Raw genomic sequence first — 24,155 nt, forward strand, 5'->3', positions numbered from 1 at the left:
AGACCCAGTAACAGCTGCGTAGAGCAAAGAAGCACAAGCTGTTAAAGAAAACACTCTTGTGTTTTAGAAGCCAAGAGCTTCAGTGTATCAGATGGCTGCTTCTTCTTCCTTCATGGCTTCCACAGGTCTCAGTTTGAACTGGGGCTTAGTTATGTGACTAGAGGTCCAAAGGCATTGCTGTGAGTGGGAAAAGCAGAAGCCTGGTTGCTACTGAATAAGCTGAGGGAGGCAGGCAAGCAGGCAGGTACGCTGAGGAAGAGGTACAAGCAGGTTGACAGCAGCTTTGTCTTTGCTCAGGAGATGAGCTGCTCAGGCTGAGGTGTTAAGAAACTCAGTTGACCCCTTGGGTTCACGGTTAATGAGCTGCAGTAACACCTTCTAGCCATTTACTTTGGTGGTGGCCAAGTGCAGCAGAAAGCAAATCAACCTTTTTCTTCTGGCGACACAATACTATTCAGGTCTGGCTGGCCATAGTATCCAGACTGAAACCCCCTTGGTATCTTATTCTCAATCCCAGAACCGTTCTGAAAGCCAGGGCTCAGTCCTGGAGTATAAGGAATGATACAAAGAAGACATATGCTGAGCATATGCATGCCCATTCGGGTGAGGATTGTTTCTCTGTCAGAGCAGCGCCAGCCTGCCCATGAGGCAAGGTGAGGCGACCTCCTCAGGTGACAGGATCAACAGGGGCAGCATCCTGATGTACATCATCATTATTTTTTGAATTTATTTATTCAAGGTCTCAGGGCGGTTCTTACTCCCTTGTTCCTGATGTAGATCTTCACTCACCCCTTCTTCCCTGGCTGGGGGCACCATTTTGCAGTTCTCCTCAGGTGCCAAAATGTATTGCCAAAATCCCCAACGTTAGAGGATGTAGCTTCCTATTGTTCTTGACACATGACGTGCATCTTGACAGAAATAAAGATTTGGGCCTCCAGCTGTGTCCCCTTTCTCCTGTCCACTACTGCCAATCATTTACTAATACAGTGGTACCTCTGGTTAAGTACTTAATTCGTTCCGGAGGTCTGTTCTTAACCTGAAACTGTTCTTAACCTGAAGCACCACCTTAGCTAATGGGGCCTCCCGCTGCCGCCGCGCCACCAGAGCACGATTTCTGTTCTCATCCTGAAGCAAAGTTCTTAACCTGAAGCACTATTTCTGGGTTAGCAGAGTTTGTAACCTGAAGCGTATGTAACCTGAAGCATATGTAACTTGAGGTACCACTGTACATCTTTTTCAGATATCACATTTCCCATGGGGGGGGGGGGAAGAATCAAAATTCCATTTGCTTTTCTGTAAGATAAATGTCTGGGTATTTTAAGGATTTGCATAATTTATGTTGCACATACAATCAGGCCCCTTTGGCCACAGGATGCTAGTTTGTTGCCATTCTTATACCAATAGCCTTGCCTCTAGATAAGCACTGCATCGCTATATCTACCTGAGTGCTCCTTGTTTGTATTCTGCCTGCATCCCTACAACTGTCTCGGAGCTGCCCAAGTTCTGCTGGTATTGATCTTGGTTCTCAGTTTTCCAGGAAATCCAGTCCAAGGCTCTCATCCTGGGCATTGGCCCATGCCCCTTTGCACAGCTGCTCTTTATTTATGTGTGTGTAGAGATACAGCAAGGTCTGGGCAAATGGCTTCCTCTCCTAACAGCTGTGTGTGTGGTGTGTGTGTGTGTGTGTGTGGAATATGTCCTTGTGAGGTATCCAGATGAATAGCACCGTATTATGTGACCATCTGTTATGGACAGGCTGAAAAAGAGCAATCCCTGACGGTTGTTATTAGCAAGCTACGTCCCCCACTCTCTCATACACACTTTACACATGTCTGTACCTAGCTGACTGTCCCCAGACAATACACAGTGCAGCTTAGTTTCCATTGGCCAGACTTGCCCCGAACCATCTGCCCAAGTTGTGATATGGGGAGAATAAGTCACATGGGCTGGGACCAAAAGAGCCGTCATAGTTGCAAAGGTTGCATGGATTGCGCAGCAGATGCACTAGTAACAAGCCTTTTGTGACCACCATAAAATCACAGATTTGGAAAGTAATTGGAAGGCTGCCAACTGCAACGTAAATAGAGTCTGTCCACTGACCAAGCCGTACATATCTATGGCTATCGGTTGGTTGCTAGATTTTAAAACCTGACTCTCCCTCTCAATCTACTTTGTATCTGTGTTGCAGACAAAATACTTTTTCATAAAGTAAGTGATTAATATACCGAATTTACTGCCAGAAAATGTGGCGATAGCTTAAATTGATTTAAAAGAGAATTGGTGAATTTTATATAGGGGATGGATCTTTCACTGGACTAGTGGTATTCTTTTGTTTCATTACTGGTGTTTTATTGCACTGTAAACCATATATTTATTTTAATATTCTGTCCACTGTTTGTTGGGGGGGGGGATTGGGGCTGAAAAACAGCATGTAAATAAACCATAATAATAATACTCTCAATCAGTGCTTTTTGTGTGTGACAGTGCTCACTAGTTTAGAGTATTGTCACCTCTTTTTTTCTTTCCATGACAGTCATTCTGTACTGGCACCCACAGTACTTTTATCAAGATATGAGTACCAGAACCTCATTTTTTTAACCAAAAAAGCACTGCTCTTAAAAAAGAATGTGAGTCAACAGACATGTACATGCTTTCCCCCTCTGCCTAGAGTTAGAGATTACCTTTGGGAATCTGTGAGTCATTCCTCTATTTTTCTGGCCCGCACACTGAACCCAGTGTATTAACAATGGGATCCCCCCCCCCAGGTTTTTGTCAGCCAGGTGATTTAACTGGGCTGGCCACACTGTGGATTTCACTTGTAACTAGTAGAAAGGGCACCAAAAGCTGCATTAACAGAGAACACCACATTATTTGAAAAATAAATAAATAAATAAATAAGCAAGCAAGCAAGCAAGCTATTGGAAATTTTCAGCATTCATCTTAATAACACCACCACCACCACAAAATGGACTTATTTTCAAGTTAACACCTAATTGAGCCAAAGTTAACCTCCCTCTACTCAGCCTCATTTTGTTTGTTTTTTTATTCAACTGATTTTAATCTGAAGATTCTGCAAACATATATAGAGAAAAGATACATTTTAATACATATAACAATACTGTAGCCACGGTAGAGATATGTTGGATTTATCTATATCAGTATCAAAGGGAATTCTGACATTATTTTTCAAGAGTCATCTGCTTAAGCATACTACTATTGTGTAACTGCCATAACTTTTTAAAATTGTAGCCAGGTTAGTCTAAAATTTCTAAGGGCTAAGCCGTTTCTCAAGTTTAGCCCCTGTTTTTACTAAGTGGCCTCCTTGTATTAATTACATTTTCTAAAGTAATATATCATACATGGATCAAACGGAATCCAACTTATTTTTGTGTGTCGTATGTAAAAAAATGCATGTTTTGACTCAAATGACGTACACAGATCTTGTGTGTGGTAGCCAGTGACATCATTCAATTTGTTATTAGTGCTAGCAATTTATGTGCTACGCAGAAAACTGACCAAGGCTGGCCTGAACCAAATCCATTGGGTTGCTGATGCAAATCCATTGCTATGGAAACAGATGCTGGAGCTTAAGGCTGCTTCTGTCTATAACGGGATGCTGGCTGGATAACTAAAACAAAAACAGGCTGGGGGGGCAGTAAACCTTAAATGTAGATGAATATGATAACTAGGAGACAAACAAGGAAATCCCCTTTAACGATTCTTTTTATTTTGAACTATAAGCATTGTTTTAAATTCTGATCAGTATCTTTCTGCACTAGTGATGATGAATGGTAAAGAGATGGAGTGCAATGAAACAAACCTTAAATTAGCTTTTGAAGGCAATAGAAGTGAATACTTTTGTATATTGTATTTTATTTAGGTTTCTGGTTTTCTCTGTTCTTACACTCAGGGAAGACTACATAATGTACAATATGTATATAAAAACAAATTGGGTTGTGTCCAGTGCTAGTCTTCTTCAGAATAGATGCATGGAAAAGAATGCATGGAAAAGTTAGTCTTGTCTGCTAATTTCACTGGGTCTGCTTTGAATAGAGCTAACATTGGATACAACCCAACATAGGTAGGTAAATAAAGGTAAAGGATCCCTGGACAGTTAGGTCCAGTCTAAGGTGACTTTGGGGTGCAGCGCTCATCTCACTTTCAGGCCGAGGGAGCCGGCATTTTTCCACAGACAGCTTTCCAGGTCATGTGGCCAGCAGGACTAAACCACTTCTGGCACAAAGGAACACAGTGATGGAAGCCAGAGCGCACAGAAACACCATTTACCTTCCTGCTGCAGCAGTACCTATTTATCTACTTGCACTAGTATGCTTTCAAACTGCTTGGTTGGCAGGAAGTGGGACAGAGCAACAGGAGCTCACCCCATCATGCAGATTCGAACTGCCGACCTTCGATCAGCAAGCCCAAGAGGCTCAGTGGTTTAGACCACAGCGCCTTTACCTTTACCAACCCAATATATTTCTATGTTACAAATAGAACATGCAACAATTGTTGAATATAGACTGTTGTTGCTTGTACAAATAAGGCAGCTTCCTTTGTTCCCTTTTCTTTCTTCAAGTTACCCTGTTTTAACTTCACAAGAACTCTTTGTGAATTAGTCAGAGATAGAGAGGGAATTAATCGCCTTAGGAACATAGGAAGCTGCTTTTTGCTGTGCCAGACGTTAGTCCACCGAGTTTAGTACTGTCTACATTGATTAGCAGTAACTCTCCTCTCAGGCAGATCTTTCCTAGCCACTTCTGAAAGTACCAAGGATTGAACCCAGGCCCATTTTCGAGCAACAAGGCAAAAACCACCCAGTGGTGATGTGTTTTATGTCTAAGTGGAGATCTGAACTCCAGACTCCCTGAGCCTCCAGTGTTTTATCCACTGCTAGACCACACTGGCTTTAGCTAATATACTGGTGATGTTCCATAGGGGAGGTACATATCTTGGCTACATAGTTCATGGACCAGTGAACTGACTTAGTATAAAAGGTGTATCCATGTTCCAGTGTTGTGACTTATTTAACATGCATATTTATTACATATGACTACTTGTTTGTAACAATAGTCTGTGAATTGACCGAGAATACAGGTGTTCCTAGGAAATAATTGCAGATGATCCAAAATATGGGGAGGATAAACCTGCTCCAATCCTCCCTCAGTAGTGCCCTCTACTTTGATAATTCTGGAGCACTTCAAATACTGAAAAATGGTGTGACATAAAGATAGTTGGTCTTGTCATTGTCTCTATACCCGCATCAGAAAGCAGACAGCACTGTAGATGTATTGCTCCTAATGAATTGCATGTCAGATTGAATGATTCAAAAGAAGTGGTTAATGATACCCAGGTCTTACTCACATCATGGAAACAGACAGCCCAGGATAAAACAGGTACTCCTATATGCGTGCAAATGACTGCTGCCGCACAAGTAGGAGTTATTGTTATCTAAGAGAGCTTGCAATGTAAAAACCAATTGAAAATCAACTGTGTCTTAGTTGCATGTAATTCAGGCAATAACTGTCGGTAGCATTCTGATTTTAAGATTTTACTTAATTACAGCTCCCAGCACAAGAAGCTGCAAGCCTAGCTGTCTGTTGTCATCCCATTTATTCGTGCCTCTCAAATGCTGCTAGACTTCACAAATCTTACTGTTGCAACAGGCACATACTGACGAGTGTTTGAGGCTGGCTGGTTGCTGTTTCCTTTTGCTCACACCAGCATTTCAGACAATTACAATACATTGAGCACCATCTATCTTTCCAGGAGAGGCAGCTCTAAAGCTCTAAATGCGAGAGGAAAGGAGGAGACTATTATTTCAATCTATCCTACTTTCCTTCAGTTTTCTGCTTTAATAGCAATCAGCAACTTCCTGGTGTTGCTCGGGAATTCTGAGAAACTAACAAATCAATGCAGTTTTGACATCAGTGGTTAAAATCAGTGCTATTTTGAAAGGCTTTCAAGCCTTATTGAGTCAAAAGGTGCCCAGTTGTATCCAAACATAGATAAAGACCTCCTCCTTGATCTCGGGAATCATCATGCAAAACTTGATTATGATATTTTAAGAGATGTCCATATGCATAGCCAACCGACAAGCAACTTTCCAAAATATATGGCAGAAGATTATGTGATGCTACTGTCCATACCTCATAGGATTCTATTACATGTATATCTGCACTTCAAGAGCCTGATCTGAAAATACATCTACAATCACCTTGCTCAAGCGGAGCAGGTCTGGGTCTGGTCAGTACTTGGAATGGAGATTGCTTGGAAATGCCATGTTTGCTGCCTTAATTCTTCAATGGAAGAAAGAGGGTTTCCAGGTTCAGGAAGTGTTCAGCCAGCACAGGGCAGGACAAGGGAGATAAATAAGACACAGGACATTGGTATTGGGTTAAAATAGGCCACAACTTTATTGACTGCAGATGTAAGTGGGCTTTGGTGAAGGCATTGGGTGTGTATCCTGGGTCAACCAGCCTGCATGCTGATTGATTAATTGGCTGGGTCGGTCCTGGATTAAGGGGTCATCCTATGACATACACCAGACAGGGCAATCCCACCATGGCCGCCATTTTGGAGGGTTGCTATGGCCCATTATCCCCTTTGTGGGCTCCCGGATAGAGACATACACACCCCAGACTTCTTTAGTATGGTACTCATTAGGCTAAGGACCCAACCCAATGCCTTATTTGCTACCTGAGCTGACCTCCCTGAGGCAGTGCAGTATACTGGTATATTAGTTCCATTGGATCCCAAATAGATAATTCTGGAATATCTGAACAAAATGGGTATAAAATAAGAAAGTGAATTTATTAGTCATTTGTTAATTGAAGCAAGGTAGCTGAGTATTGGCAGGAATTGGACACAAATACTGGAACATTATTAGTTAAAAAGTTAACAACATTCAATATAAAGAAGCAGAATAAGAGAGACTGAAAACTTAGATGTGTTAATAACACACCCCCCCCCCCATTCTGGAGTAAAACCAGAAGCACTACACAGCAATGTTGGATTCCCTCCCTAGTTGCAGGGCATACTCTCAGTTCATGGGCTCCAGATTTGGAAAGCACCCTACATGAACTGATAACGTGCCTTAGAATGCTTCCAGATTTTTTTGCAGTAGACAGGGTGGGATTGGTGGCAAATGTGCAGCAGATGAGTCTGTGTGGGAAGAGTTCTCTGAGCAGGTTACAGGTTGGAAGTTTTCAGTGGCCAAAATGAGACTCCTAGAACCTCAGTGGTGAGGAAGGACTCTTCATGTTATGAGGCACCTTTTTTCCTATTGTTCTCTCCTCTCCGCTCCCCCTCCCATGGCAGAACTGTGTTCTGTAATAAACACAAATTTGCCTATTATAGTAGACAGCAATTTATGGTACCCTGTCAACTCATTCACTTACACTGCAATTACTCAATGACAAAACATGATGATTGCATGTAAATATACAAGAGGGAAATGACTGGGGCTATAGAGAAGTGAAGCATCAAGGGAAAATATTTAGAAGCAGTACAAAGTCGGGTAGAAGGCAGGTAGATAGTCATGGCTTTATGAATTTTATTACCAATTTGACCTGGTACAAGGAAAATTCTTACGTTTACTATGATAAAGGTTATACTTGTGTTCTGAAATGAACCTTAGAAGCTGGGCAGATAGTACCTTAGACTTAGAGGGCAGATCTACTCCATACATTCAAAGCACACCCAACATACATTCAAAGCACATGCTTCCCCCAAAGAATCCTGGGAACTGTAGGTTCCTCTCACTTAGTTTCAATTCCCTGGACCCTTAGCAAACTACAGTTCCCATGATTCTTTGGGGGAAGTCAAGTGTGTTGGATGTGCTTCAAATGCACAGTGTGGGTCTGTGCACAAAGAAATGGAGCAAGGGTGAATCCAAAATGTCACAGAAGAGAACAGTCCAATTTAGAAGTTCAAAACATGGGGGAGCAACACTTCTTAGTAAGAATTCAAGGTCAATATAGCAGATAACAAAGTGAGCATGAGTTAGGCATGTGCTAGTCATGTGCTGCTGTAGCTCACAAGGCCAAAGCAATCTGAAGTTGTGTCAACAGGAACATTGTTTCCATTATGTGCTAAAAATAATAGTACTGCCCTTATGCTCAGAATTCTTGCTCAGAAGTACAGAACAGTTATTTCCAAACAACTTTCATTGACTCTTTGGCTATTAACGAATGCCATACACCAAGAAGGATATTGACAGATGGGAAAGGATGTGTAGGACCATTAACTTCTTATCAAAACTCACAATTTTGATGGAGAATATAGCTTTAGCCCTTAGACAGTGATGTGGGTGGCTATAAGCAGCAATGGTGGCCTCAGGGGCACCCGCCCCTCCCCCAGTTTTCTAGGCCTCAATATTCCATCATGATGTGTACACACTGTGAAATGTGCTCATGTCACTCTCACACACCTCATGGTGTGCTCACATCGTCACATTACATGTGCATGCACAGCATGCAGCGCCTGCCCCCTCAATCGCGGGGGCAAGCCAGCGTACCTGGTTGCCATATTCACTTAGCTGAAAGGCCAACACAATGAGAAAGCAGCTGAAAATACATAGGCACGGACTGAGGCTGGGTACCATGCAGAAGCAGCAGCTTTTGAAGCAGCTGGCTACTAGCAGACTTTCTAAGTGACAGAGCTGAACCTTGTTGGCAACAGCTGGCAATTTGAGGAAGGGAGACAGGTAGGAAACTGGCAGTCCAGAGGTCAATGCTAACAGGCTTTGTATGAACAGTACTATCATAACTTGGGTTACAGACACTTTAGGTTGCGTGTTTTCGGGTTGCACACCGCGCCGGACCCGGAACTACCAGAATGGGTTACTTCTGGGTTTTGGCGCTTGCGCATGTGCAGAACCACTGAATCACAACCTGCGCATGCGCAGATGCAGCGCTGCTGGTTGCGAATGCTGCCTCTTGCATGGGTCATGTTCGCAACCCGAGCGTCCACTGTACATTTAAAGCACATCCCTTTCCACAAAGAATCCTGGAAATGGTAGTTTACCTCTCACAGAGCTATAATTCCCAGAACCCTTAAACTACATTATTATATGGCAAGGAGGTTACTTCAAACGTGCTTTAAACATATGATGTGTATGCAGGCATTATGAATTCTTTTTGCTCTGAAGAAAAAGATAGTGGTCTCTCCCTTTGCCTACTAGCTAACTCTCTTCCATTGGAATCAACAAGGCTGCAAAAAGTTTTTGATCTTTGGATTGACACCTTGCTCAGGGGTGTCTTGCCCATAGAGGCAAGTGGCGCCAGGGCACCAAGTTCTGGAGGGCGGCATGGAAGAGGTGGAGGCTGGACACGGCGCTTCACAGCATCAGCTCACTGCCCTCACCCATCTCTGCCATGCTGCGCCCAAGCAGCGCTGTGCCCGGAGCCTCTGCCTGCCGTGGCCACCGCGGCACGGGCGCCAGGGAAGAGGCGGAGGCTGGGCACAGCACCTCCCGGCATCAGCTCGCCACCCTTGCCTGCCTTGCTGAAGCAGCGCCGCACCCAAAGCCTCTGCCTCTTCCCCTCTGGAGGAGCCGCCCTCCAGCCGCTGCCTGCCTCCTCCAGCCCCGCAAAGCTGCCGGCAGCGCTGTAAAAAGGTCAGCAACTCTGGGAAACGGGGGTGGGCGGGAGGAATCTTTGCACCACGGCGCCGGATATACTTAAGACGGCCTTGACCTTGCTTATGATTCTTGCACCGCAAGGACTTTCTTAGCAAACAGCCTTTATGTTGTTGTGCCTTGGCTATTTATAAGCAACAGGTTTTATTTCGTGAGTATATTGCTGTCAGACTTTGGATTATATATCGGCGCAAGGCTGCAAGCCTTTCATTTGAAGCAAAATACATCTCAGTGATCCATGGAAACAAAAGTGCTGAGCTGATTGTAAATGTTGTCTAACTTGACTACCTTTGAAAGGTTGCTCTGTACGCTGTAATCTGCAGTAAACGGGAGAACAATTATTTTCTTCTGGTTTAAAAATCTAGGCAAATGCCTGGCTCAGCTATTATCTCCCCGGGTTTGTGCAGCTCTCTTTTCTTACTACATTTAAGTGCATTTTAATCGTAAGTTTCCCAAGTGACTTCCCTTCCCCTGCAAACAAATTGTAAGCCTGAAAACAAAGCTAACATTTCCATTTTACAGGGTAGTTCAGGTTTCCTGATTTTATTTTCCCATCAGCCCTGTGAGGTAGGTTTAGGTTTGATATACTGTAGTGAGCAGCGAGATTCATAGTTGAGAAGGGATTGAACCCAGACTTCTCTATTCCAATAAACAATATCTTCTAACGTGTATTCCTCTTTATCTCCCCTCCCCTGAATACATTTCAAATCTGCAACAACATGCAATCATTCCACCCATAATGATATAAATGCAGCTGTTTTCAGAAGTGTCCTTAACCAGTTTGATGAAACCACAAAAATGTTGTGGTGGTTGTGTGGAAAGAGCCACCTATTTCTTTAAAAGCTGGTCCTCTGCCTATATTTGCCACTGTTGACTCTTCTTTTAATCGCTACAATCAAATGTCTATAATTTATTGTTTTCCAACACCATTAGCTATATTCCAGCAGCTGTGGTAGTTTAGATGTTCAAACTCAACCTAATTTAATAAAAGTAACAATATATTATTTATTTATTATAAACTACAAAGGTATGATAAAGCTAATATTATACTTCAATTTATTAGTGCTCCATTAAGACTTATATTTGTTGTAATAAGGTTACTATCTCTTTAGTTGACAGTTGCACAGGTTTGCATAAGGCTACCAGATAAAACTTAGTTCCTGATCCTATTTAATTTAAAAGCCAATTACCTTTAGTCCCTTTTCCCAGTTAATCTTGGGGAAATGACTGCAACGCGTTATATGTGGCAGTGTCTCTGAAGGTGGTTCAGAAATATCAGGTGGAGCAGACTTGGGCTGCCAGGTTACTCACCGGGCAAGATGGTTTAAGCATATAATGCCCATCCTGGCCCGACTGCACAGGTTGCTAGTTAGTTTCTGGGCTCAGTTCAAAGTGCTGGTTTTGATCTATAAAGCCTTAAACAACTCAGGACCTCAAGGACTGCCTCTCGCCATATGAACTACTGCAGTCCCTGTGATCACCATCTGATGCTCTTCTTTATGTATCTCCCCCATGAGAGGTCCATTTTTGTCCCAAAATTGGGACGCTAGGAGGGGCATGCCTTCTGGTCCAGCACTTTTGCGATTGTCAGCAGAGTTGTGCCAGAGCGCTGGACCAGAAGACACTTTGGCGTGCCCCTGCTGATGATTGCCAGAGCGCTGGACTGGAAGGCACTCTGACACTCGTCAGCAGGGTCATGCCAGCTCTGGTGCAATCCTGCTGACTTGTGCCAGAGTGCCAGAGCATATTTTGGTCCAGTGCAAATAATGGGACATTCCAGGATCCAAACAGAAGCCAGGATTAGCTTCTGTGATCTGGAGTGCCCCGCTTAAAATGGGACATTTGGTGGGTATGGAGGTCCAGGGCGTGGCAACATGAGAACGGGCCTTTTCTGCAGTGGCTCCCCAGGGAGGTTCAGCTGACACCTTTGTTGCATATCTTTAGGTGCCAGGCGAAAACATTCCATAGGCTCCCACACAGAGAACATCTCCAATAAAGTCATATTCGTGAGAGAATTTGGAAGTACTTGTTACAGAATACTCGGGGAAGTTATTATACCCTACTAAATCTCTTTACAGAAAGTGTGTCGCATAAAAGTAAAGGTAGCCATGTTGACCCTTAAGAAAATTTCCAAAATTCAGACAACCAAAATGTCACAAAACAGTGTGCAAGTATTTGAGTACTACTGTGTGGAAACATCCTGGAAAGCTGTAATTGGCAGCCATATAAATTCTTTATTGTGCTTCTGGCAATATACCAGAATAACAGGGGCCATTAGAACCCCCTTGGTGACTTATCTATTTAATTGGAGTTCCCTCATTGACCTGCATATTTAGTTGGAGGAAAGGCTGAAGTGGATCCAAAAGACTATGACACAATCTGTTTTTGTTCAGCTGTTTGTGGCTGTTCATTTTCTGTTGTGAAGAGCTGGTGATACCAACAGGGATATGTGATGCTTCAATGACATCCACCAGAATTGTTTTTCCATAACTGCTTACATGAGGTCATGTGCTATGTCCCATTCCATGTTTATTCCCAGAGATTTATTTTAATAAGAGCCTTTAAGTAACTGCCATTCTTGCTAATCGTAGCGCATCTGCTCCTCTGGGTTCCCCGTTACAAGTAATTTAATTCTATTATTTTAGCCAGGATAGATCTGTGTCACCATCTGCCCTAGAAATTTTTTGATGGGCACTGGGAGGATGACTGGATTTTCCCTTATAATTAGAGTAGGTATGCACGATAAAAAATTAGATGTAACTCACCTCTAACATTTCCAAACTGGATTTGCAGGTTGATGAAACCTTTTCCCTCAGGATGTTTCAAGAAATACACATTCTCTTGTCTCTTAACTTTGTGCTAGCTTTCTGTCTTTTTTATCACCATGAAGGGTCAACAGGAGTGGCAGAGCCAAGGTATGTATCCACCTGTAAGGACTCAATTTGTAGGAAAGCTGCCTTTGTCCTAGAAGCAAGAGAGGGCACTCCACATACAACCCATGTCTTCCTCTAGATGGGGCAACATCTGATGGTAGCAGCTAGGGATGCCAGGACTCAGGGCAGCAAAGTTATGGATTATGGTGAATTTTAGGGAGCAACTTGACATAACATAAGAGAACGTATCCGAGCACAATTCAAAGTGTTGGTGCTGACCTTTAAAGCCCTAAACGGCCTCGGTCCAGTATACCTGAAGGAGCGTCTCCACCCCCATCATTCTGCCTGGACACTGAGGTCCAGCGCCGAGGGCCTTCTGGCGGTTCCCTCATTGCGAGAAGCAAAGCTACAGGGAACCAGGCAGAGGGCCTTCTCGGTAGTGGCGCCCGCCCTGTGGAACGCCCTTCCAGCAGATGTCAAAGCGATAAACAACTACCTGACATTCAGAAGACATCTTAAGGCAGCCCTGTTCAGGGAAGTTTTTAACGTGTGATATTTTACTGTATTTTTGGTTTCTATGGAAGCCGCCCAGAGTGGCTGGGGAGGCCCAGCCAGATGGGCGGGGTATAAATAATAAATTATTATTAATTATTATTATAGAACCATGATTAGGGTTCTTATGGCGGTGGTGTTTTAAATTCATAGTAGCTGGTGGAATCACAGATCACAGTACTGAAAGGGGTGTGACTTGATTATTTTCCATGAAACATTTTCCCAATTAATAGCAAGCCCCCCAGCGCTATGTGCTCCATGGAGGTAAACCTACAGATACTGTGCTAGGGTTACCAGACATCCCCGTTTCCCCGGAGCAGTCCCCAGATTTGCAAATCTGTCACTGGACAAATTCCATCCCCAGAATGTCCCTGGATTTCATTAATTGTCCCCGGGAAATGTGATAGCGGCAGCAGAGGCGGAGCAAGGCAAGTGCCGCGTGCTCCGGGTGCCATCCTGATGAAGGTGACACTCGTTGTGTCACGCGCGCTGTTGCCCCCGTACTCCCAGCTGGAGGAGGGAGGCAGGCAGGAGACAGGATGAACTGCACGGGGCTTTACCGGCACCGCTGGCAAAGTGGAGCTCAGCCCCCTTCCCCCAGGCTCGGGGTACATTTGGGAGTCTGGTGTACAGCCAGGGTACACTTGGGAGTCCGGCTGATGATCCCACTGATCTCGATCCGAGCCAGGCAGAGTCTGGGAGTTCTATCTTCACCATCAGAAGGCTCTTCTTTTTTTTATTTTTTGCCTCCTCCTCTTCTGCCTGCAGCAGCTGCTGATTGGCGCCTCCTGAGTCCCAAAGACAGATGCGTTCTGGGCAGTTTCTGTCTTCCATGACTCTTTTAAAAAATGTCAGAAGAGAGTATGCAGGGAGATTGGGTGGTGGCCAATCTCCGTGCAAAGCCCTCCGTGCAAGTTGCAGAAGGGAAACAGAAGTTGGCTGGCACTGCTGCGTAAAGTCTTGGTTTGCTGGGAGGGGAGCTTGCACTCTGAAACCCCAGCTGCAAGCATTCTGGCCTGCTGGAAATAAGTAAAATTAATCTTGGATCCCGAAAAGGGCTTTGGAAACAGAGTGCGTAGTAGTAGGTTAGAGGAAGTTGTCTGGGAATTTGGGGTTCTGGGGTTTCTCAAGAGTGGGGAGATACCTCTGCAGAGGACATGTGGCCTTGTGGTTGCCGCAAGGGCACCTTATCATCCATTGTTCAGGAAGTAGCAGTGGGGTGAGAAGGGGACAGCTCTGCAGAGCTGGAGCAGAACCCTCAATTCAGGAGGGCATCATGGGTAAGAATGGGCTCAGCAATAAAACTGCTAGCACGTTTGCAAAGCTAAGCAGGGTCTGGTATGGTTTCACATTGGATGGGGGACCTTGAATTGAGATTCCTGCATTGCAGGGGGTTAAACTAGAGGACCCTCAGGGGTCCCTTCCAACTCTAGAATTATGTGATTCTTTTGTCATGAGATGAGTGTGACTGGAAAAAAAAGTGTATAACTGTGTATTCTGAGAAAACACAGAATACCGTTGAGAGGGCCTCTTGGGAAGGAGCTCAGGGCTCTGCTAGCAACTTATGTGGATGGATGCCAGTGTAATATCTGTGCGAGGAGGCAATTATGAATTTTAGCAATAAAAATATAGTATACTTTTATATGTCAAATCAGCAGAATTTCCATTTCACAGCTATCCAGCCATTCTACAAAAGCCAACTCAAGCTGAAATTGTTGTGTTGGTGGAAGCAGTGCCATAACTACTGGGGGAGAGTGGCTAGCTGGGTTTTTTGCCCCAGATGAAGCCTCTGGGGGGGCACCATTCAGGTCCCCTGCCTATGTGTGTATGTACACAAATGTGTGTGCCAAACTGGGTCTTTGACCCAGGTGAAATAAAGTCTACATTTGCCCCTGGATGGAAGCGGTGCTTCTAAATGACAGGAATATAATATTACACCAGGGCAAAACTTCTAAGAGCCTGTCCATAGCTTGACTTAATGTGGATTGTGAACCTCTTGTGACTCCATTAATTATGGATAATAAAGCATGCATTTTTTTAAAAAAGGGTCCCCGGATCCATTAAAAAAAAATCTGGTACCGATATACTATGCAGATATGTGTAATTTCACCTCCCAGCTCCCCCAGCTCTACAGTCACTATCTGAATGGATGCTTTGAAAAAGGAATATCCACTCATCTGGGACTCCAGGTGGGTGGCCGTTGCCGCATGGCGCATGGTGCAGCTGTGGTGGGTCCATGGAGGCCACCACCTTCTGTCAGGCCCGCAGGTGAGGGCAGGCAGTGCCCACTCAGCCAATCTGAGGCAGGGGCTGGGGGCTGTGAGCAGCCCATCCCCAGCCTATTTAAGGGTCTGTTATCCTGGGATTTTCCACCCACCCAGTCTTTAGGGGCCCACTTGGGGGGGAAGCTGGCAAATTGCCTATGGACCTTGCTGTGGTTTATTCGGTCACCGTATTCAGGGCCAGGGAGGAATTTTCTCCTGCAAGCAAATTGGCTGTCTTGCAGGTTTTCACCTACCTCATAGCAACCATCACAACTTGGGCAGATAAGGCACTGGGGTGGATCCTTAGTCACAAGGGTACCCCGTTAGAGGGGTCCAGAGGGGTGACTCTGTCTGGGAGTCCCAACGGTGGCCTGTGCAGGATCGTGGCATCCAATCCATGTTGGAGGCGACTCCCCAGCACAGGTTTGATCCCACCAGGTTCCTATCAGGTAGCAGGTGAGCTGCTGGATGCCCAATGCCTTAGACAAACCTATTTCCTGTAACCAATAAAGTTGTAGCCTAATTCAACCCAACACCAGTCTCCTGTGTCATTCTTGCGGCTCTCCCTTCACCTGACATGGCCATTATGTGCCTGGGAGACAGGAGATCACCAATATCTCAGGTAGTTTCTCCGTTATTCAGCCACCCCTTTGGCACCTGAGATTTCATGAGGCAGCACTTTGTAGCCTATCTTTGCAGCCCTAAGAGCTAGAAATTTGCATTCTTAAGGAAAATAGCCTCATAAATCAGAATTGCCAGAGCTCTTTAACAATCAATCCTTCTCAGGGTACTCTGGAAACACTAACATTTTGAGGGCAATAGGGATCTCCTGACTCCACCCCCCCAAAAAGGTCCCACCACTTTTGCAGGACATGAATGGTCATTTTAAAATGTGGAGAAGCAATATTCAACCTTACTCTAATGCACACACATTTACCCATAAACAAAAAACAAACAAACCCAGATCCTCGCCCCAATGAGCTTACAATGTTGGCAATGGAAAGAGAACAGAGATGGTCAAAAGTAGGACTAACAGTGGATGGGTGTGAACAAATACAGTTACAGTATGTATAACTGAATGCTTGTTGCAGGTGGGGATGAAGATGGAGGCAGGCGAGGAGGCGCAGCTAAACCAAGAGGTCTGCCTTGGTGATATGGCTAACTAAACAGCTCTGAAGATCTTGATTTACCACTGTGGTACCTGATGGCAGGTCTCGATTGATTCAGCATAGGGCAATGTTGAATCTGTTCACCCTGTTTTATTTTGTAATTTCAGAAAAAGAGCCGAGAAGAGACATGTGGTGAAGGCAGTGGTGTAGAGATTTTGGAAAACAGACCATATACAGATGGTCCTGGTGGCAATGGGCAGTATACCCACAAAGTATACCATATTGGTATGCATATCCCCAGTTGGTTTCGGTCTATACTGCCAAAGGCAGCTTTAAGAGTTGAGGAGGAGTCATGGAATGCGTATCCTTATACAAGGACAAGGTACTACCTCTTATAAGAGCTTTTCATTTCTGTAGCTCACTTAACAGTTGACATTGGCTTGTATTCACAACAGCTCTACGTGGTAGATAGGGCACAAAAAGTCCCATTTTGTAAAATGGAGATATGACGATAACAGGTAAAATAAACACCCTCCTTGTTGTTGTTTTAATTAACCTTCACCACACATGGATTCAAGGGCATGTGCACGTGTTGATATTTTGCTCATGCTAAAGGAGTTGTCTGACTTTGCCACAGGTAGCAGTGGTGCCTGAGAATGAGGGTAGAACTTCAATTTTTTGCATTTTAATGAGAAACTATCTAATTTGCACTTCTCAAACCAATGTGTGATTCAAAACTCAATTGTTCTTCAAAATTCTCACTTCTATTAATTTTGTTGTGCAGTTCTCCACCAAATATTGTGTACAAAATGCTCCTTTGGGGAAAAGTGTGCACAAAAGTATATACATTAATTAAAGTAGTATATTGTCTAATATAAAGTAATATATTACTTTAATATAAAGCCTTATATTAGAGAAAATTGATTGCAAAAATGTACATATTAGTCAAAACTGCAGAAATTTGTATACTAAAATATATTCCCGCTAAAATGCTGATGAAATTTCAGGAGGATTTCCTTTGAAAATTACTGTGGAATTGAAAATTACCGTGGAAATGTGGAGAACTGAATTTAACATTGTGGAGTGGGGGAAGAAGCCTGGAAAAAAATGAGAAACTGAGAGAAACCAATCCCAGAGTAGGGCTTTGCATGCCATCTCTTGAACCAGCATAGTTAATTATTTATTTTTAGGTATTTTTAGTTTAGAGAAAAGGGATGGTATTCAATACTAGTCATACACAGAATTAAACTCACTGAATGGGCATGACTAACTTAGGTTCATTCACTTCAGTGGGCCTACTCTGAGTAGGGCTTAGTTGCATACAACCCAAGATGAGTAAGAGGAGACATGACATAAAATATTCAGCGGATAGAGAAAAGTTTTTAGCCCTCTCCCATAACATTAGAACTCATAGACATCAAATGAAGCTGAATGTTTGGAAGATTCCAGACAGACACAACAAAGTACACAGCTCCAACTTGGATGATCTTTAAAAGAGAATTAGTCAGATCCATGGAGGAGAAGGCTATAATGGCTATGATATGCCTCCACTGACAGAGACAATATGCCTAGGTGGACCACTGGGCTGATCCAGCACTCTCATTTTATGTTTTTGTTTTAAGTATTTATGACCTTCAGAAGAAGGGACGCGGGTGGCGCTGTGGTCTAAACCACAGAGCCTAGGGCTTGCCGATCGGAAGGTTGGCAGTTCGAATCCCTGCGACTGGGGTGAGCTCCAGTTGTTCGGTCCCAGCTCCTGCCCACCTAGCAGTTCAAAAGCACATCAAGTGCAAGTAGATAAATAGATACCGCTCTGGCGGGAAGGTAAACGGCGTTTCCGTGCGCAGATCTGGTTCGCCAGAAGCGGCTTAGTCATGCTGGCCACATGACCCGGAAGCTGTACGCCGGCTCCCTCGGCCAATAAAGCGAGATGAGCGCCCCAACCCCAGAGTCGGTCACGACTGGACCTAATGGTCAGGGGTCCCTTTACCTTTACCTATAAGTCATTGAGGCTCTCCCCCCCCCCTTCTGGAAGAAAAGCACCTGTATTTATGTGGGTGTTCAAATTATTTTTTGAAGCACTTTGGTGTGAAGAAGCTTTAGGTTAAGCTTCCCTGATGCTATTTCTTTCTCAGGTATACGTGCCCATTTGTGGAGAAATTCTCTATTGATATTGAAACCTATTACATATCTGACTCAGGAGAGCAAGCCAACGTCTTCAACCTTTCCCCTGCAGAGAAAAGGCAGACCATTCTTGGTGAGTATTTTCTTCCCACTCCCAATCTTTCATTTTGCCTAACAGTTGCTTCTGTGTGCATGGAAACAACTATAGTGTTAATTCTTTGTATGGTGAGCCCTTTATATGTTTGAAGATGGCTATCTCCTCTCAGTCTCTCCTTTTCCAGACTCAGCATACCCAGCTCCCTCAACCATTCCTCATAAGACTTGCTTTTCAGACCCTTTATCATCTTGGTTGCCTTCCTCTGCACATGGTCCAGCTTGTCAATATTCTTCTTAAATTGTGGCTCCCAGAACTGGACACAGGACTCCAGGTGTGGTCTGAGCAAGGCAGAATAGGGCGGGAGTATGATTTCCGTTGAATGCGATGCTGGAATTCTGTTGATGCAGCCTAGAATAGCATTAGCTTTTTTTGCTGCTGCATCACACTCTTGACTCATGTTAAGTGTGTGATCTGCTAAGACCCCTGGATCCTTTTCATATGTACTACTGATAAGCCAGATGTTTAATATTTGTGCAGCTGATTCTTCCTGACTAAATGACCTTAATTTTGTCCCTATTGAAATACATTTTGTTAGTGTGGGCCCAATTCTCCAATCTATTAAGGAGAAGGTCATCTTGAATTCTGTCTTCTGTGGCATTAGTTACCCCTCCCAGTTTGGTGTCATCTGCAAATTTGATGAGCATTCCCTCAATTCCTTCATATAACTTGTTTATTTTTTAAAAAAGAAATGAACAGCAATGGGCCTAGGATGGAACCCTGCAGTTCTTATGTGTTTGTCTCGTGAAGTTCTATTTTGTTATATGGATTATATGGATAAAATTCAAAAGAATACTTTCCAAAAATGTGTTTATTAGGATAAATAGCATTAAAATGCTGAAGAATTTGGATTGATGGGGAGTGCTCAGGAGGGCCAGGGATAGAGGTCAAGGAACTGCATTCATCCCCTAAGCCTGAGGTTCCTCATCCCTAGATTGAGCAATTGTTTAACTCAGTGCAGGGCATATTATAGTGCCAATGTGCATGGTGCATAAGCAAAAAGCAAGCCACTGCCCTGAGGGGCATACACATCAAATTCTACAATGGAAAGTTGGGAGATAGATGGAAATGCCGAGAGAGAGGATGAGGTGACAGGGAATAAACATGTTTGTCACCATCTGAATGTTAATGTTTCCCCATTCTGGACATTCACTGTGTGCCATCCATACATATCAAAGTCATATTCCTCATTACTAGGTGACAAATGTACCATGCTTGAGTGTCAGAACACAGATTTGGGAACTAGGAAATATGCACTTCATCTCTGGGCTCTTTCTTAAGGATTGCATTCTGGACCACCAAGAAAATAGAGTGAAGCTGGTGCTTGTTCCTGGGCCTCAAACACATGGTGTGTGAGTGTGACGGTGACAGCAGATATCTTAATTAGTTTTGGCTGCAGTCTCTGCCACACCAAGACCAGAACTTGCTGGCTGAGGCAGAGAGGAAGCACAGGGTCTGGTGATGTCAGTGAACTGCTTTGACTTGTCCAGCGTCAATATTTGGGAGGGCTGGTGCTTTTGCTTGGAGACTTGTAAATCCTCCTGGCACCCCTGAACTGTATCTCAATCCTTAAAACATTTCTGCACATAATCAGGCAAAAGCTTGCCTTGGGGGATAGTGTTTGAACAGCCAGTACTCACCCAAATATCATTCCCTCTGTTTCCAAAGTTCTGAAGTGAGTGTGGAGCCTCACCATCCACACAGAAGCAGGCTTCAGGGAAGCCCAAGATTATGGCAAAGGCGAGTCTCTGGAGCCAACTTATTGACTGCATCTCATTGTAAAGAACACCTGATTAGCACTAGTGTAGCAATAACACCTCAGTCGTCCATGCACAGTTGATGGTGATGGATGTGTCATTCGGAACCCACAGACCAGTTAATTCTCTGAGAAAATTAACTGAAATGCTGAGACGTTTTTCAACCTGAATTTTAAATGTACCCCTGACACCAGTTTCTGCATAAAGGTTTATTTAAGAGGATAGTTAATTAGTTCTACTACATTTGTATGAAACCTCTTCCCTTTGTTTAAGTGTTTGTTAAATAACTCTCAAGGCTTAAAAAGGCAGAAAATGTGAGCTGCAGGAAGACCGTGGTGGAGCATTAGCAAACAAAACAGTGTGTCTGCACTGTCTGTGGGGCTGCCAGCTGCTTTGTGTCTAATGCAGAAAATTTAGATGCTTCCCTTCCTTCTGTTAAATCAGGCATGAGGGAACCTGTTGAACTTCAGCCCCATCCTCCCTGACCATTGGCTGTGATGGATGGGAAGTGGAGTCCAGCAATAGCTGAAGGAGCAAGGGTTCTCCACACCTACAGTAAATAATAAGGTCATATTCACACTGTACATTTAAGGTACTCTTATACCACTTTAACAGTCATTACTTCCCACAAAGAAGCAGTTCCCAAGCTGTTCTATACAACCTTCACCAACCTGATGCCTTCCAGATGTTTTGGACTCCAGCTCTCACCGGCCCCAACCAGCATGCTCAAAGCTCAGGAACAACATCTGGAGAGCACCAAGTTGGGGACAGCTGATGTAGCCAATACTACAGTAGATGGATCAGTAGTCTGACTAAGGCAGCTTCTGATTTTTCTAAATCCTAAATTTCAGCCTGCTGTTAATGTCCTACAAGTCCTGACCTATATGAATGATTCTTGGTGCACATGAGCAACAACAGGTTGTTTTCGGTCTGACCTTCATACTGTAGAAACTTGTGGAACGCCAGTTTAAATCGTCTGTGTTCTACAACCACATTAGAAAATTGTCAATTGATATTGATGTAGCCAATTTGTTTGTTCTATGATTTAAACCTCTGAGACATAGCATTTTTCAGAAGAGATGTTGTGGTCAAATCATACAGAGAATTCTCTGATTGCCTGCTTCACACACACACACACACACACACACACACACACACACACATATCTGGAGTAAAGCTTCTCTTTGAGACTTCTTCAGAGAAAGGAAACGCCAGCCTCTGACTCACTTGTGCAAAGTGTTTAAATACCAGTTGTTTAAGTCTAAACAGTTACCAAAACAAAACAGCTTTGATGAAATTATGTTTAGAGTTCCATGCACTTCAATGTTTTTGTTTAAACTACTTTTCTGGACTTAGATCCCATTGATATTGTTAAAGATCCCATCCCTCCACACGAATACAAATCAGAAGAAGATCCAAAGCTATATAAATCAGTGAAGACCACCAGGGGTCCTCTGTCAGAAGACTGGATCAAAGAGCACAAGAACAACCCTGGGAGATACCCTATGATGTGTGCATACAAGCTGTGCAAGGTGGAATTCAGATATTGGGGGATGCAGTCTAAAATTGAGCGCTTCATTCATGATGTTGGTAAGTTTTTAACTCCTTGAGCTCTGCTCAGCATATTTGCTCGTGGCTCAGCCATTAAGAGGCTGACATTATGGAAGAATCTTGAAAAGCTGCCTGGGGCTGATGGGAATTGAACTCAATTTGGAGGGCCACAGTGTTTTTGTCCCTGGGCGTACCCATAGACCACACCTTCCTACCAAAGGCTGGTGTTAGGAGGGTGCTGGCAGGGCTTGGCCCCAGAGCCAGACCAGAGCTAAGTCCAAGAACAAAGTTCCAGTTAAATCTGCATGAACTGGTTCAGGGCATGATCTGAAGGCACATGACATGGCAGCCTTATGGAAACTCAGTAGTTTCTGGTCAGTGCTTGGATGGGAGAATGCAAGGACTGGCCAAATACATTTTGCTGCCTGAGATTAAAGATAAGTTGAAACACACACCCATTCCACATACAGCCAGGCTAGCAATTTAACTTTATTTCGACATTGGTGATAAGACACCTTTGTCCACCACACCTGAGGGCAGCATCTAGCTTACACATACAAGGCAGGCTCTGGCTTCCAACACATTTCTGCTGCCCCACACACCCCAGCACTGGGAGTGGCCGTCTCACTCTGCCTAATGGTAGGGCCAGCCCTGGAGACTGCATTGCAACTTTATGTCCTCAAATACATCAGAGAGTCCTTGCAGAACCCCAGGGGGGGGGAAGCCAAGGCTAGAACTCCAGGCCATATGTTGAGCAGAGGTCTAGGTTACCAGAATGTTATGGAGGCATTCAAGATTTATTAAGAAAAACATAAACCTTCCTAAGTCCAGAATTCCAGGAGGGGAGATCTGGGTATGTACAGGAATCAGCGTCCAAGTGTAGCACTGAAGCTTCTGTTGATCAACAAAGGGTTGAAATGTGGTGATGCCCCCTAATGTGTGTTCTTATTAGCTAGATCAGTGGCCTGCTGAAAATGTTTGTGTCTCCCTGTCTCCAACCCCAAGGCTTGCGGAAGGTGATGGTTCGGGCCCACAGGCAAGCTTGGTGCTGGCAGGATGAATGGTACGGGCTTACCATTGAGGACATCCGGCAGCTGGAAAAGGAGGCACAACTGATGCTGGCACAGAAGATGGCCCAGTTCAGCTGCAATGAGAGCGAGCTGGAGCAGCACCTTCCCAAAGACCCTCTGGATGAGAATGACACGGAAACAAAGGCCATATCTCCATCCACCGAGGCGGTGGACACTGCTAGCAATATCGGTGAAGCCTTGCCGGGGAGAGTGCTGACCAAGCAGTGGTCAACGTCTTCCAAGTCCTCTTCAAAAAGAGGAGGTGAGTCACACCCACCTGGTTAGTTTCAAAAGGAACAGAGTATGTAGCTGACAACTTCTGAAGGTTGATGTATAGAGTCATAGCGTTTGGTTGTGGCATAAAGCTGAAAGAGTGATGCAGTGCAGTGCCACAGCACCTGCTTGTGTGTTGTGGTGGGTGGGGTGCTAGAAGCTGTCACACTCCAGCCTCTATACACCACCAAAATGAGCTGAGGGCCACCACCGGCTAGTTCCCTCTCTGTAAGGTGTTAATGGCTGGTTTCCTGCTAGAGGAAGCATTATGGAATCATCCTGCCTATTACAGTTCCTTCCCTCCAAATCCCTCAGCATTGATTTGTATGTTCATTTCTCCCTGGTGTGTGCTTTGTTGTGAAACTTGATTGGTTGGAGAACTTCATCGAAAAATTCAGATAAGTGCAAATTATGTAGAATGGCTGTGTTTCAGTTTTCATATTGTTTGGAAAGTACAGATTTGATAAATTTGGCTTTAAATGAAAACTGAATCAGTTTCTCCCAATCACTAATTGCTAGGCACTCACCCCCTCAAATTACTGCAGTTTGTTGGGAAGCAATTGACTACCGACCCTGATTTCCTTCAGTGGAGATATGCTTTGTATAGTGACCCTGGAAGAGATAAGATTTGATCCTACAATTCCAAGATCCAAGCCCAGCTCTGATGAAACCAATAGGCCATGCTCTCCAAAGTACACCTGCTTCTGAGGACCCAGATAGGACACTTGCTTTAACCAACTCTGGGTTTATCCCAACCCAAAACGAACATTCTTGCATTCCTGATGTGC

The 24,155-nt window shown here is 44.2% G+C and overlaps 1 protein-coding gene and 1 long non-coding RNA gene across 11 annotated transcripts in view; both read left to right on the forward strand.

Annotated features, from left to right (window-relative positions):
• Positions 1-24,155, forward strand: part of PITPNM2 (phosphatidylinositol transfer protein membrane associated 2) — a 206,771-nt gene that overhangs the window by 118,084 nt on the left and 64,532 nt on the right. For all 10 annotated transcript variants that reach the window (XM_083589728.1, XM_083589722.1, XM_083589729.1 and 7 more), the window contains 4 exons: positions 16,606-16,820; positions 18,574-18,695; positions 21,830-22,063; positions 23,030-23,356. In XM_083589728.1, coding sequence (XP_083445854.1) covers positions 16,606-16,820; positions 18,574-18,695; positions 21,830-22,063; positions 23,030-23,356 — 898 coding nt within the window. The remainder of the gene's footprint in view (positions 1-16,605; positions 16,821-18,573; positions 18,696-21,829; positions 22,064-23,029; positions 23,357-24,155) is intronic.
• LOC310751518 lies at positions 9,622-15,095 on the forward strand. The gene is made up of 2 exons (XR_014542585.1): positions 9,622-12,758; positions 13,174-15,095. It is a non-coding gene; the product is annotated as an uncharacterized lncRNA (long non-coding RNA).

Source organism: Podarcis filfolensis (assembly GCF_964270895.1).
Source record: "Podarcis filfolensis genome assembly, chromosome: 16".
Lineage (NCBI taxonomy): Eukaryota > Metazoa > Chordata > Lepidosauria > Squamata > Lacertidae > Podarcis > Podarcis filfolensis.